Source organism: Aptenodytes patagonicus, chromosome 3, assembly GCF_965638725.1.
Source record: "Aptenodytes patagonicus chromosome 3, bAptPat1.pri.cur, whole genome shotgun sequence".
In the NCBI taxonomy this organism is placed as follows: domain Eukaryota; kingdom Metazoa; phylum Chordata; class Aves; order Sphenisciformes; family Spheniscidae; genus Aptenodytes; species Aptenodytes patagonicus.
This window is the reverse complement of record NC_134951.1, coordinates 40898673-40911729: the sequence shown is the minus strand read 5'-3', so window position 1 is coordinate 40911729 and position 13057 is coordinate 40898673. Positions and strand designations below refer to the sequence as shown.

General features: G+C 38.6%; 1 protein-coding gene across 1 annotated transcript in view; it reads left to right on the top strand.

Annotated features, from left to right (window-relative positions):
- Positions 1-13057, top strand: part of UBE3D (ubiquitin protein ligase E3D) — an 85855-nt gene that overhangs the window by 4250 nt on the left and 68548 nt on the right. The window contains exons 4-5 of the mRNA XM_076333141.1: positions 4600-4831; positions 10641-10710. Of these exons, the coding sequence (XP_076189256.1) occupies positions 4600-4831; positions 10641-10710 (302 nt within the window). The remainder of the gene's footprint in view (positions 1-4599; positions 4832-10640; positions 10711-13057) is intronic.

Below are 13057 nucleotides of genomic sequence, written 5' to 3'. Positions count from 1 at the left end.
GACAAAGGTAGAAGAGTGGAGCTGCCAGTGTATCCAAAACCTTCTGTTCCAGCACTTCCAAAAGGAAGACAGTAGTGTAGTCAGTACTTTAAGCTACAGAATTCGTGTTGGTCTCTCCAGGGAAAGTGAGTATGACTGGCAGCACAGGCAGTGGGATCGAAGGGAAGTTTCAGAACTGTGTGAGGGGAAACTTATTAAAGTGTGAATTACTAGGAAAGGGTCTGTAATAAGAAAAACCTGAGATCTAGAAAATGATACCTTTGAGAAGAAATTGAAATAAATGGGATTTAGTTTAGATAAGGCTGTGGAGAAGATGTATGACTCTTCCAATATGTAAGAAGTTGCTGCAAAGAAGGTGGCAGTAGTCTTCAGTTGAAGCAAGAGGAATTTAGGTTAAAATGAAAAAAAAAAACCCCAAACCTATTCTAAAGCATGTTTTTTACTGTTAGAGACTGCATAGGAAGCCGTCATTTTAAAGACTAGATTAGAGAAATATGTTAGCAATCGTTTAAATGTAAGTGATCCTTCCTTGATGCAAGAAAATGGACTCTATACATTTTCTGAAATACCCTGGCTTAGTCTGTTTCCTTCCATGAATCTGATAGCTCTTCAGAGGTTAGGGTTATGCTCTCTGATACTTCTCCATTACCCTCACATTACCCACATTAGAGAAAGTGATTAGATTTTTTTTTTTTCCTTCCATGATTTAAGAGCTGCAAAGAATTTGGGATACTTGTTTTTTTCTTTCTCTTCTTCCAGTTAGGCTAGGTGTAGCTCGTATATAAAATAATTCTTTAAGGCTTTATTTCTGTCATGAAGAAATTCTTAAAGGCTGAATGTTGTGAAAAATAAATTTCATAAATTGACTGTTAAGCAATAAACCTTTTCCTTAGTCCAAACGTTAAGAATTTATACTACGTAAGTATTCTATTGAAAAACCGATGGCAGGGGAAATCTTCTAATTACACTTTTCCTACATAAATAGCTTTAAGCAAGACAAATAATTGTCAAGCTAGGCTGCCCAAGATTTTTTAGTAAGTAAATAAAGAAGACTGCTGTTAAAGAAATTCAGTTGGATCTTTTTTCTTTCTCTGTTTCTCTGATGGAACAGAAGGGTTATATATTTAAAAGCCTAAAGTCCATTTTACTTCCAGTTTTCGGAATTTTCAATAGATAGGATGATGTTACTGGGTTCTTGGATATTAGTTAATAATGGTGTTAGAGATTATTTTTCTTAGTCCAGTCTTGTAAGGATCTCTCTGGTCAAATACTTACCTTAGCATGGAAGCCCACCTAAGAATTAGATCCTTATGGCAGGACTCTTTTAGACTAGTGCCTAAGTTCTAGCTTTTTAAAATTAAGTTAATTACCTAGGCTTCCTCTGTTTGGAGACAGAGAACTATCTCCAGAAGGAGATTCAGCCTGACTATATTAGTCACTTTCAGGAGGAGAAAGTTTCTCTTAAAAGTCCTAAAATAAGAATTGTCGCGATCTGTCTGTGAAGGCAGCCTAGGTGGCTATTTTAAAGTAGAAAGTCAGTTGTTATTAGGAGCAAGTTTGGGGAGATAAGTCCCCCTGTTAGCTAGGTTTTATCACTGTATTTAGCAGCCTCAAGTTAGTCAGCACCCAGTAAACTTCAAGTTTCTTTTTTTTTTGTTTTTCTGGAAAGCTACATTTTTATTAGTGTTACATTTTTCCAGTTCTAGTGATCCAGAATATGGCTTCCCGCCTATGAATGGCAAAAGCCTAAAATATAGTGGAAATGCTATATTGTCTGTATAGCTCAAAGTTAGGAGGAGTCTGTTTAGTAAATTCCTACTGGTTGGAGCAACTGCTTTTGTTGGGCAAGAATTCAAGATCTTGATGCCCTAGACTGTGAAGGTAAAGAAAGGGTAATGTAATGAAACTGGACAGCATTAGTCTGCAGCTTAAGGTAATCTCTATCTTTTTTTCCCCCGTATGTAACACTTCAAAAAACATTGCTGAGCAATACCAGCTTTTTGTTGCTGCAGTGTGAACAGCAATACATAGGAATGAAGACTTCTTTTTTTCAGTGTCAGTCCAGGCATTGGAACTAATTGTACAAGGCTGATGAACAATCAGTCATTAGGCCAACACCAGAATTAAGGTCCGACCATGGCAGAATTGTGGTTGTATCTCAGGCAATATATAAGACCACAGAGAGCGAAGACAGTGATGAGTAGTGCCGAGAGGTGGTCTTACTTACTTATGGTAAAGCTGGGTCAGAGGACGAGTTATTCCAACTTTCATCTGCAGGTGGGGCAAGCACAGTTTAAAATGTATTCTCGCTCTAGAAAGAAGGAAGATTTATAAAAGATTTTACTTTCACCTACCCAAAACAATACAAAAGGCACAAGAAACTACAATGGGAAGAACTGGCATCTTCAGAAAAGAACAGTCTGTGAACTGCAAGAAAGGGAGGGTGTATAACTGTTGGCTTAGCAGCTGTGTGTTTATTTGCGAAGTAGCACCATAAGCAAAGTTGTATTTGCAAGTTTTAAGTAAGGAGTAGAATCAAGAAACTCTATGTGAAGGTTTCAGGCAACAGCAGAAGAAATAAGGGAACAAAAGGAAAGCATTCAAGGAAACTAGGCAGAGAGCAGAAAGTGCAGCTCTGCAGCAAACAGTACGTCTAGAAAACTGTTGGAGAGGTGCACACTGTTAAAGCCATTGCCCATTGATTTGGTAAAGGGGCTGAATTTCTTCCTAGTGCAATAGTTTTCTAGAAAACACAGATTAAAGAAAGTGTAAATATGTGGACAGTATCCATCAATACTTCTACATTCTTAATAAAAACACATGTGGTGGGACCACGGAATGGCTATAGGAACTGTAGGCAGGAAAGTATTGACCACTCACTCATAATGAGCAACCTGGTATTTATATAGCCCATGTATATATTCTAGCTTTAAGAGTATTTTTTACAACTTAAAGCAGTGATTCCAAACCTTGGCTTATAAAATCCTCTGGCACTGTGTGTAACCAAAGAAAGTAAGTTAAAAATAACAGTGATAACGAAAGCAAAGTCTGGTATTGCCTGGAGCAACCTCCTTGGTCCATAGAGCTGCCCAGAAGAAAGGGATTTTGATTTTTTTGTATGTGACTTCTGAAAGTTGAATCTGAATCATAGAATAGAATCATAGAATAGTTTGGGTTGGAAGAGACCTTTAAAGGTCATCTAGTCCAACCCCCCTGCCATGGGCAGGGACATCTTCAACTAGAACAGGTTGCTCAGAGCCCCGTCCAGCCTGACCTTGAATGTTTCCAGGGATGGGGCATCCACCACCTCTCTGGGCAACCTGGGCCAGTGTTTCACCACCCTCAGCATAAAAAATTTCTTCCTTCTATCTAGTCTCAATCTACCCCCCTTTAGTTTAAAGCCATTCCCCCTTGTCCTGTCGCAACAGGCCCTGCTAAAATGTTTGCTGCCATCTTTTTTATAAGCCCCCTTAAATCTAAATTAAGATTGCATTATCCTTTTTCCTTTTTTTTAAATAAAGATATACTGTGGTATTTTTGTCAGGATTTAGCTTTTTCAAAGTCTGTGTCCTGGTTTTGGCTGGGATAGAGTTAATTTTCTTCCTAGTAGCTGGTACAGTGCTGTCTTTTGGATTTAGGGTGAGAACAATGTTGATAACACACCGATGTTTTAGTTGTTGCTAAGCAGTGCTTACACTAGTCAAGGACTTTTCAGCTTCCCATGCCCTGCCAACGAGAAGCTGGGAGGGGGCACAGCCAGGACAGCTGACCCAAACTGGCCAAAGGGATATTCCATACCATATGACGTCACGCTCAGTATATAAACTGGAGGGAGTTGGCCGGGGGGCAGTGACCGCTGCTCGGGGACTGGCTGGGCATTGTTTGGTGGGTGGTGAGCAATTGCATGGTGCATCACTTGTTTTGTATAGTCTTTCTTTCTTTCTTTCTTTCTTTCTTTTTTTTTTTTTTCTTTCCCCCCTTCCTTTATCTGTCCTATTAAACTGTCTTTATCTCAACCCGCAAATGTTACTCTTTTTTTTCCCCCGATTCTCTCCCCCATCCCACTGGGGGTGGGAGTGAGCAAACAGCTGTGTGGCGTTTAGCTGCCTGCCCGGTTAGGCAGTCAGTAGCTAGCTGGTAGCTAGCTTTGAGGGGCTTCAAAGGACATGCTCTCCCTTGCTGTGGCAGCAGCAGTTTCTGTTGGTTTTATATCAACATTTGGTGCAAGGGAACTTTACAAGAAGTAATAATAAATATAATTGCAAAATGCCCATTGTTATATTTTTCATGACTGGATAGAACTGTTTTATTTTTGCCATGTGATTCATTTCAAGAGAGGATTATGCCAAGTTCTGCCTTATAATCATTGGAGATTCACCCCTGGGAAATGCTGCATCACAAACTTGGTAGGAAACACTCAGCCATTGCTTTCTCAGAATTCATCCAAAGAAAGTGCCTTTGACTGAAAGCAGAGTTAAGCACTTCCTTTTGAGAAAATGCCATATTTCTCCCCCTTTTTGTAAGGAGTCTAAGCCCTCTTTTAGTGTCTTAGAAAAGAATATAATATATTGAAATATGTTTTTTCTTCTTCCCTCTTAGGAAATTTCTCAGAGTTCTTCCTCTACCAAGTGAAAACTGGAATGCTTTAGTTGAAGAGTGGTGTTGTCATCCTAACCCCTTTGCCAGAAGCACTTTGCACCCTAAGCATGATGACTGTTTTCTTGGAGACACTTTTTTTCTGTTGAATTCAGGAAATGAATCACATGTGCCTGAATCTCCCATGTGCTGCTCAGAGACTGGACACCATGCTTCTCAGAGTGGCTCCAACTTGGTAAAGTATTTTGTTTGAATAATTCTTAAGTGAATGTATTTGGACTTTTTTCGTTGTAAAACATTTTTTTTGTCACTGGTTTATTTAAATTGTATGTATTACAGAGCTGTTTTGAAGGTCATAGGGAGTTGTTGACATTCAGTTGTACAGAAGCCAGAAAATATTCTAAGCTATGATTTACATTTTCTAAAGCATGCACCGTGGTCTTGAAATTGACCTATATATGCAAGAAGAACTTTTTCCTATAAACCAAATTAGAAACTCTTTAATTATGTAGTTCTAAACCCAAATATTTCCCCAAAAAAATATCCTGAATGAAGGACATCAACATTTAGTAAGATAATAACTGTAATGGGTTAGGTGTTTTTCAAAGGGTAGTGGAGCGAAGAATGAGGAGGAAACTGGAGTAACAATGCTTTTTCTTCTCAAAATATGTCTGGATGCATAACCATAAATATGATCACAGGAAGGTGTGATTTTTTTTTTTCTTTTTTTTTTTTAGCTTTAGAAAGACTTGGAAAAATCAGAATGTGTTTTGGGTTCAGATGTGGCTGTCTTACACTCTTAGAATATAGTAAGGAAATTGAGTTTGTCTGCTCTGTCTAGCGAGAGGGACCTGCCACCCCAGGTTATAACTCTTTATGTTGATGTTTCTGAGGTGTTCCAGGAGTGGATGTATCCATCCGCTGAGTGTCTAGGAAGAAGGCTATCATTTGGCTTAGAAACATCAAAATTTGTTGTTGCCCAGGAAAAAAAACATTTGTAGGTATACTGATGTTTCAATGGTGGGACAAAACCCATGAAGAAAGAAAATTCAGTGCTTTACTCATCTTGGAAATCTAGCACTTGTGTAAAAGTTCAAGCAATAATCTTTTCTTCTACCAGAAGAACATCCAGGAACTTAGTTCACCAAAGCCTACATTTCCATAAAGCCTTTTCTGTTAATCTACTGCTTGTCTGTATTTGTGCTGACAAAAGTTGGTCCTGCAGATACCACCTTTTCTTCCAATACCATGTACTAAACCTAATTACTGAAATCCTTCTACAATTACGGGAACCGTTGCTGCCTTGGCAACTTGTGTCTGTAACAGCTGATGACTTGCTACGTACAGATTCCCAACATGAAACTTCTAATCTGTTGAGAAGTAACACCAAAGACCCTGATTCCTGTCTGCTGCTGCTCCTTATCATCATTAGGGATTTGTATTATCCCGAGTTAAATCACCAGGATTCTTGCAGTTCAACGGTTGCTGGCGCAGTGCACCCAAGCGAGCCATCTGCTTGTGGAGCACTTCTGTCCTGTGGTCCATATCTGCAAGTCTTGCAGCTGCGGTCCCTTTGGTTTCTTGTTCCATTGTTCTTTGAAAAGCAGAATATGGGGAGGGGAAAATAAGAACTGATACCCTGAAAGGATATCAACGTGGGAGAAACAGATTAATTTGGATTAACTCTGTGGCAATTGGAGTTACTTCTTCTAAGTATCCTTAAGAAGGAGGCTGAGCGGAAGATTCTGAATTTCCCAAAGGACAATGCTTTCTGCCAGAGGTCCCCAAAATGGATTATCTTACATTTCAGTAGTCTCAAAGGAGATCTTAGAACAATGGGAACAAAGACGGGAAGAGGCAGGGTGCATGGAGTTCATATTGCAGCCCAAAGACAGGGGAGCAGTCCACCCAACACACTTCTTCAATCAATCAGAGAGAGTGTTTGCCAGAAAAGGGTTGTTTTTGAGGCAGAAACATGATAAAAGGATGTGGGACAAAGATGTTACCGAGATGTGGGTCAAATCAGGATAACAGCAGAACTTTTGAATGAGGGAGGAGGCTATTTTTTGTCAGAGGCATACAATAGTAGTTTAGTGTGATGAATTTTCATGTTTGCTTCCTTAAACTTGCATTGAAGTTGAGAATTTTCCCTTGTTTGTATCAAATCCCTCATTATACATCTTTCACACTTGCAATGAATTCTCATTTCTGTGTTTGCTTATTTCCAGCATCACTCGCTTGCCAAGCAAATGAGCAAAACTGTAAGATCCAGCAGAAGCTGGACTAATAAGGAGAAAAACCCTCATACTGAAACAGAAAATTCTTCCATAATATGAGTAATAGAAAGTTACAGGCAAGATAGATTGCTATTGGCATAAATGTTCTCATTTCAGAGAATATTGTTGCAATCTGCCCTAGTATGAAAGTCCTTTTTTAATTGCATTGCAGTTCTTTGGAAAGTGTTTGCCTATGACCAAAATAGTAGCAGGAATGTACCAGAGATGCTTAAAACAATCTCTTCCAGCCTCCAGTGGGACCGAGACAGCATCCATCCATTGCAAACATATCTCTCACATCTATTAGTCTTCAAGCGTAACATAGTTTTTAAATGTCACGTGGTCTTGCAGCATCCTAATAGTATCTCTTGAGGAAAATATTTTCCCTGACACCATATCAGGGATCCTTAGGAATAGAAACAGAAAATATTAGGCTGGTGATCCACCTCCACCTGCAGATTGCCAGCAGCTGCAAGTTGTCCAATAGATATACTGATTTAATTAGTCTAGCTAAAACTATCGCTTTTTCTGTTGAAGCATGATACAACAAGTCAGCAGTGTTTTTTAGGTGCCGTACTGCACAATTCTCAGCTAGCACCCGTAACTGTAGTCAGAAAAAAACATTCAAATTGTAGCTTTCAAGGAAGTATTGTATATTATATACATGTACTGTGCAATATTTGTACCAACCTCAAATACTGGTTTTCACAACACCCTGTCTACTTGTCCTTGCTCTTCACATGAAGCAAGTAATTTTACTGTGTATGTTTGAGAGGAGTAGCAAGGTAGGAATTGGGAAAGGGGATAACTGCGTACATATGAACCAGATGGTATTTTTGATCTCCATAACAAGAGGGCTGTATTTCCAACATAGTCAGCTCTCTGAAGCTTTAAGAGAGGCTGTCGGGCTCTCCCTGGGGCTTTTAGTTTGATTCCTGTTTTGTGAGGAACAAGCAGGACTTTGTGATCATAAGTTTAGATTCCATGTGGGACACTTTCTGTTTTTCATGGAGCTAGAGTGCTCCTTTCTGTTCATTTTATTATTTGCATAATACAGGTCAGAGAACTCTGTTAGGTATTTCCAGCATCAAATGCATCAGTTCTGTCTGAGCTATAGCTTTGAGAAAGACGTCCAGTATTGATTTAATACTGCAAATGATGGAAGCTTTATCACGTTCCTTGGTAAGCTGTTTCAGTGGTTAATCATCCTGACTATTTGCTGCTTTCTTAAATTAAGCACGCTAAGAATTGCAACTCTGTGTCTCTTTTTACCTCTAAGGTGTATTTTTTTTCTAGAAATTATTTTTGTAGCAGTTTTCCAAACCATTTTCCAAATTTCTAATATACTTTATAGATCCATTTTTGCAGTAATCATCTCACTAATTCTGAAGTTGTTATATTTTTCTGTTTATCCGTATCAACTACTCAGTTGTTCATGCATTCAGAGATCATATCTCATTAGTAACTCTGGTTTGGTTCGCTACTATCATCTAAATTCTTTTGATAGTTGCTGTCTTCTACTATGTATTCCTTTATTTTATCATCACTGGGTTTGTTGTTCCTGTTGTTCCTGAATATATGACCTGGCATTTGTCTGTATTTTAATGCAGATTGTTAGACTAAGCACAACCTACTTAATGATCCAGACTGGTGTGTATAACTCCTCTATCTCCCTTGTTTACCCCTTCCCTATCATTGCAGCAGGAAGTAGTTAACACTTTTCCATAGAGCAACTGAAAAAATTGGCCCAGCCTGTCTGTTTGACTTGTCTATAATCTCTTTCTTCACCAGTCTCATCACAGACCACATGTCCTTCAAGGCACCTCAATTAGAATAAATCAATTAACAAAGCATTATTCAATTTTTGATTAGGATAATTGTGCTTGGAAATCTGCATAGTCTGAAAGTCCACAATCCAGGTTCTGAAGACAGCGTGTAATGGACATACCTCAAAACTTACCTTTGTAAGACAAAAAGTGTACCTGACATAGCTAGGGCCATTGGATGTACTTCATGTTGCTCTTTTTTATTTCTTTTTTTTTTTTTTTTCCTAATAATTTTGTGATGTGGTAGGCCACAGAGCACCACTTTTTGTTCTGGACATCAGTCTGACATATCATCATCATCCATTTTAAAATTTGAATACTAAGGAATATGGTAGTGGTGATGAAGAAAAACTATGCTCCCTGGAGAGCGCATGTGTGTTCACTTCAGTTGGAATCCATGGGAACTGTTGCCATCTTTTACAAAGGTTACAGAAAAAGATAAATTTGGAGTTTTTTCTCCTCAACTAGTTTAATTTATGCTAAATTTAGATATTATTTTTGTAGGCATGTGCTGCAATATGATTTCTCAAGTTGATAGTGACTTGTTTGGACTTACAAACCAAGCCAATAAAACAGCAGTTGTTTAATTACACATGGGTATTTTTATGTACTGTATACTAGATGAACAATTACAAAGGTGATTATACAAAGACCACATGTAAAAATCCAATTTAGGTATCTTCTCGTTACATTCTCAGGATTTCTAGCTCCAGAAGGGTTTATTAACTCAGGAGCATCATTGTGGTTGTATATACGTACTGCTTCCAGACCAGAACTGTACTGTGCTACACCCAGGTTAATAAGCCCACACAGAACCAGTTCTGGAGTTTACACTTTGGATTAAAGTAGGAGTTGTGCTTACTTGTATCTTTGTACTGATACTGAATTTAAATATTAACACTGGAATTAGTAGGAGTGTTACTAGGGCAGATCACAGGTTCATCCAGAAAGGAGATCTTTTTCAATGGGCAGTAATGGTTGCATAAGAGTAAGGCAAGTATTGAGTGATGTTTTGGCCAGTGTAGAGGCTTCTTGAACTAGATATTGTTATCCACATTTTTTGTTTTTAATAAGCCCTTGATGAACATTGCTTCCCCTGAATTTCTGAAGACATTTTGAACTTATGTATACTTTTAATATGAAAAATACTTTCCTGTAGTGAGTACCAAACTATATTATGCATTCTGTGACAAATACCTTCCTTTTCTTTGATACAAACCAGGTTATAATTTCACAGCGTGAGCTCTGAGAGTAAATGTTTTCTTCCTCTTCAGCTTTTCCTAAACATTCGTGATTTTATATATCTCAGTGATACCCTCAGTTTTCTGCCTTTCATGCTTTCTCCCATTACGTGTGTTTTCTTGCCGCATATGGAAACTGTTTTGCACCTCTGACAATTATTCTTCATCAATACCTTTTCTGTTTCTGCTATGTTGTGTTCTTCAGCTGTTTCCTAGTAATTCGAAATACTCCGTGGACATTTTCTGCTCTCTGCTGAACGTTGAACTGGTATTCCTATAAAACTGTCCACAGTGGCTAGAAATTTTTACTGCGTGATAGTAGTCACATTGCAGCATAATATCTTATGTATATATTTTGGAATACTTCTTTTCATGTGCACTATTTTGCCCTTATCAGATTTGAATTTACCTTATCATTTTATCATCCAGTCACTCAATATTAGGAGATTCTCCTGTTAGGTATTACAGGTTGTGCTGTGTGGTCAGTATATATTGCCAGATTTTAAAACTAGTATGAAACTTGCAAGCAAGTCGAAGTGTAGAAAGCTGAAGTAGTGAATGCAAATCTGTGTGTATGTAAACATAAAGAGAACAGAAACAAGTACAAAGTTCACTGTCTACTCTGGAGAGTATGTTAAAATGATACATTCCTTTTTCAGAATAACTGAGTGACATTTAAATGACATTTCTTTGTCCTACAGAAATCAAAGGAAAATACCAGAGTAATTTGTAAGCGCTGCAAGACAATGCTTGGAGAAACAGTATCATCAGGTATGGGATGTACAAACCAAACTAGACTTCACTGCATCAGCCGTTGAGCGCTGGAAGTTAAAAACTCTGGAGGAAAGTAGTTTGTCATGAAGGTGCAGGGCTGATTCCTGTGTGTTTATCTCATTCCCTTCTGGAACAGATGAGGTTGTTGCTTCCACTGTTAGACCTTGAAAGTGACTTACGACAGGGATTTTCCTCATCTTTGTTTCTGTGGCGTATTTGGCTAATTCCAAAGCTTTGGAAGACTCAATGCATGGTTCCAGTTTACTAGGAATCCCAGTAAAAAAGGAGACCTGAGAAATTACAGGTTGTTTATTTTGCTGTGCGTCCTAGAGAATAATGGAAAGGTTAATTCAGAACTTGATCAACACAGAACTAGAAGCTAAAGATATGATTGCTAACATCCAGCCTGGTTTCATGGAAAAGAAGCCTTGTCAAAGAAATAGGTTATCTCTCATCATCCGATGATGAGATGATGAGATTATTGGTTTAAAAGCTGTCATTATATTGAATCAGCAGGGTTTACCTGAAGTAGTGTAAAGATGAGTCTCTGGTGGTTTTTAAAATGCAGTTATTAACAGGAGAGAAGCAGTGATAAGACTTTTACTAGCAGGGTTCATTCTTTTCATTCTCCCTCTACTCCACTGCATCAGTCAGCGTGAGCCTGGCTCAGTTCAGAGATCTGGAGAATATAAAAACTTCTCAGAAAATGCAAAGCCTGTTTAAGAAATAAGTCATGAGGAGACACAAGACAGAAGGTTTTCTGTTACAGAAGGTTCCGATTGTCCTGTACAGGGATCTGAACAGTACAGGCTTTAATAAAATCAAATTTAAGGTAAGATGTTTGAAAGCCCACAAAGCAGGTTGTGACTTTGGGAAAGCAGTGGTTGGAAAAGAGCTTCAAAGATCATCATGAATAATGGATGCCTTAATCTAAGCCTTCGGACGATTGTAGCAACCAGTAATTGATGTGATCAGTGGCTATGGGAAAAGGCAGATACTGTGTAGATGTGCAGGGATTTGATCTGGACTCTGTACATGGCTGAAGTTAGATAGCGTGTCCATTGTTTTGACCACGTTTCTTCAGTACTGTAGGAAATTTACGTAGAGTTCAAAGAACAGACAAAAAAACCAACCAGAGATGGATGGTATAAGTCTGGACAGAACCATTTCTGTGAAAAGAGACTAGAGAGCAGACTTGACTGTCATGCTTTGGTGCTTCCTTATGAGCAGATATCAGTGCCTTGAAGATAAAGCTGGATTAGAGTGGTGTAGCTGTGGAGGCCAGGTTTGGCTTTGAAATTCCTCTGTCGGCTATTTCTTCCCCCAGCTCTATCCCTATATACTCCTGTGATTTTTTTCTTGGGAAATCCCACCTTCTATCTCTCTGCAAGCAAACGTCTCCTTAATTCCCAATGCCCTTGCAGCAGTAGCACCAATTCCTTACTTAGGGTAACAGCTGGGGAGCTAGAGGGACTGAACTGGCTTCTTTTCTTCCTGTCTCCCAGGACTAGGCACAGCGTGGGGCAGACTAAAATTAAACTTGGAGGTAAAATAAAATTTCATAACAGTGAGGATAATTAAAAACGTGTAGTACTTATCTGGAGAAGGGGTGGGATTACCAAGTCTTTGGAATCTTTAAAACAGATTGTCTTCCTGAAATGCTTGCTTTCATCCAGTTTTAATGGCGTGTGTGGACAGAGATCAGATGAGACAATCCCTTTCACCCTTAAAATTTATGGAACTGTTGAATCTTTACTGTTGTTCACATGCTAAGGCTTAGTGGAATGAATTTATTACTCTCTATGCTTAACCTGTTCTGCTGGCCCTCTGGTTAGGCTGTGTTTGTAGCATAAACCCAGAGCTTCAATATGATCATCTTTGACCTGACTCTATTGATGGGGATTAAATTCTGTACTCAACCGCTATCATTCAGTGTTAAAGGCTGTCTTAGTGGAGCTTTTGGGGAACAGTTACATCGAAACTCAGAATGTATGCAGTATTAGTGTTGAGTTAGTGCAATTTTTGTAAATTCTATTCTGCTCTTTGAGCAAAGAAGAAAATTATTCCCCTGTGTGTGCTGTTATTAAAACTGTCTCTTGTGATTCACTGCAGCATTACTGAGCAGCAGAGGGTACTAAAATACTTATGTAAGCTATGCTGATCTCAGTGCTTTAGGAAAGTTCTTTCAATTCATCTTTCAGGTTTGGCTTGAGTTCTTGCTTGCGTTGTTTCAAGATGATTGTTCGCAGCGTTAAACAAGGATCAATATGAATGACAAATTGCTAATCATGTAATTAGCTCAGAGCGGTTTTCTTCTGGCAGTGCATGTTTTCTGTTATTGGTT